At 55.1% G+C, this 2,088-nt stretch overlaps 1 protein-coding gene across 1 annotated transcript in view; it reads left to right on the top strand.

Annotated features, from left to right (window-relative positions):
• Nucleotides 1-2,088, top strand: part of JAKMIP3 (Janus kinase and microtubule interacting protein 3) — a 65,729-nt gene that overhangs the window by 28,357 nt on the left and 35,284 nt on the right. Inside the window, exons 8-10 of the mRNA XM_008588373.1 lie at nucleotides 345-359; nucleotides 685-814; nucleotides 1,328-1,363. Coding sequence (XP_008586595.1) covers nucleotides 345-359; nucleotides 685-814; nucleotides 1,328-1,363 — 181 coding nt within the window. The remainder of the gene's footprint in view (nucleotides 1-344; nucleotides 360-684; nucleotides 815-1,327; nucleotides 1,364-2,088) is intronic.

Below are 2,088 nucleotides of genomic sequence, written 5' to 3'. Positions count from 1 at the left end.
GACTTGTTTGCCCACGTCTAACACAAGGGTCTGGGACGAGCGGGCTTCCACCTTTGAAGGTCCCAGTGGAGCAGCAAGAGGCCCTCCAGGAGCCTGTCTGGGGGAGGAAGGGGAGGAGCAGGTGTCACAGAGCACCGAGGTGGGTCAACGGGCTCCATTCCTGTCACGGCTGCCACACCAAGAACAAGGGGTGATCAGCATGGGGTGTGTTGCGGGTTCCTTCTGCCCAGAGGACCTCAAAGGCCATGAAGCAAGAGCTCAGCCAAAGAGTAATTCAGCACAGTGCGGGAGATGGGGGCGGAGGTGCCCCCGATGCCCGTCTCTGCAGAAATCCCCTTCTTTTCAAATGCTGAGTTGAAGTAAGGACGGGTTTGGAGAAGGCGGTGGGTGTGAATTGAACACTGACAGCCCACACAGCCTCACCTTCAGGGTACAGAGGGATCTCCGTCTGGCCAGGCTTTCAGAATCACCCAAGACACAGGCCTCGGTTTCCCCTGGGGCTCTGCAGCCGGCTATGCCAAGGTCTGGGCAGACAGCGTCCCTGGCCCTGCAGCTGGTGTGTGGGGGGAGGTGACAGGAAGCTGTGGGTACTCACGCAGGTGGAGGAAGATGACCCCCAGCTCCCGATTGTCCAGTCAGACCACAACACCTGCCACTTGCGATGGCTCTGCTTGTGTTTCAGAGACAGAGAGCCGGAATCATACGGAGACCCAGTTCCTTAAATGATCTTGATCAAAGTCAAGATGAAAGGGAAATTGACTTCTTGAAGCTTCAGATTGTCGAGCAGCAGAGTCTCATAGACGAGCTTTCTAAGGTGACCAGCTGTCCTGTCCGCGCCCGGAACCCCGCCCTGTGTCTCCCAGGGGTTTGGCTAATGGGAAGCCCTGGCAGGAGATGGGAGGGTCCCCCCACTGTGGTCCCTGCTCGAGGTGGCCCTCCCTTCGGTTCTCTGCTCCAGGCGTCTAGGAAGCACGTCCTACGCATTGCTCTGGACCTTGGGTTTTCTAGACCAGAAATGCCGCCCGTGCTAGTTTGTCCTCTCACAGTTATGGAGGCCACGAGTCTAAAGTCGAGGTGTCCGCAGGGCCATGCTCCCTCCGGAGGCCCATGGGAGGACCCCTTCTGGCGGCTGTAGCCCACATCACCCCAGTCTCTGCTTCCGGCTTCCCATGTCCGCCTCCTCTCTGTCTCTTATATGAGGGTCTCCAAAAAGTTCGTGGAAAGATTTATATTATGTTTTAATTCTGTTTTTCCACGAACTTTTTGAAAACCTGCAAGAGCACGATCTGCATTATCAATTCCATAAAGTGCTGTTTTCTTTTCCTAGACTCTGGAAACTGCCGGCTACGTGAAGAGCGTCTTAGTAAGTACCCAGTACCCATCGGTGTCCCCTTCCTCTCTGACACTCCTGTTGCTGGGGTCGCTGTCCCTGGGACCCGTTCTGCTCTGCTGGTTCCTTGCAGTCTAGACAGAAGTGGCCGTAGCAGTTTTTTGGGTGGATTTTGTTATCATAGTGCTACCTAACCAAAGCTTCACAGTGGTGACCAAGAACACCCGTTCATTGAGGTCAGACAGGAGCCAGGGAAATGGGAGATGGCCCATTGGGACAGCGCCCAGCCCCGATTACTTCTCTGTTTGCTAATGAAAGGCCACTCTGGGGGCGCTCACCCCACCACAGGTCTCTCCCCGGCCAGCACGGCCAGGCAGCCTTGCCCTGGCTGGTTCACTCTCATGGCCCGGAGACGCAGCCTGGCTTCCCTGGACATAAGGTCATTGATCTCCATGTGAGTGGAAGGGGGTCCGTGTCACACAGGTGTGGGTGCCATTTCTGCAGAGTATGGAGGGGGCCTGGCCATCCGCCCTTCTCCAGCCATCCAAGCTTTCAGAGCTAAATGCCCCGATCAAGGGCCTGATGTTTCAGGGTGTTTATGATCATACGAACAAGAAGCCAGTCTCGAAACCGTCTTCTCTGTCGGTCCAAATGATGACATGGAAATATTAAACTGTGTCTTCAAAACCCACAGAGGCATTCAACTACTTAAAAAATCTCTTCACCTGGTTCTTGCAGGAGCGTGATAAGCTTTTAAG

This window comes from Galeopterus variegatus, unplaced genomic scaffold, assembly GCF_000696425.1.
Source record: "Galeopterus variegatus unplaced genomic scaffold, G_variegatus-3.0.2 Scaffold4794, whole genome shotgun sequence".
Classification (NCBI taxonomy): Eukaryota; Metazoa; Chordata; class Mammalia; order Dermoptera; family Cynocephalidae; genus Galeopterus; species Galeopterus variegatus.
This window is presented reverse-complemented; position numbering and strand designations above follow the sequence as displayed.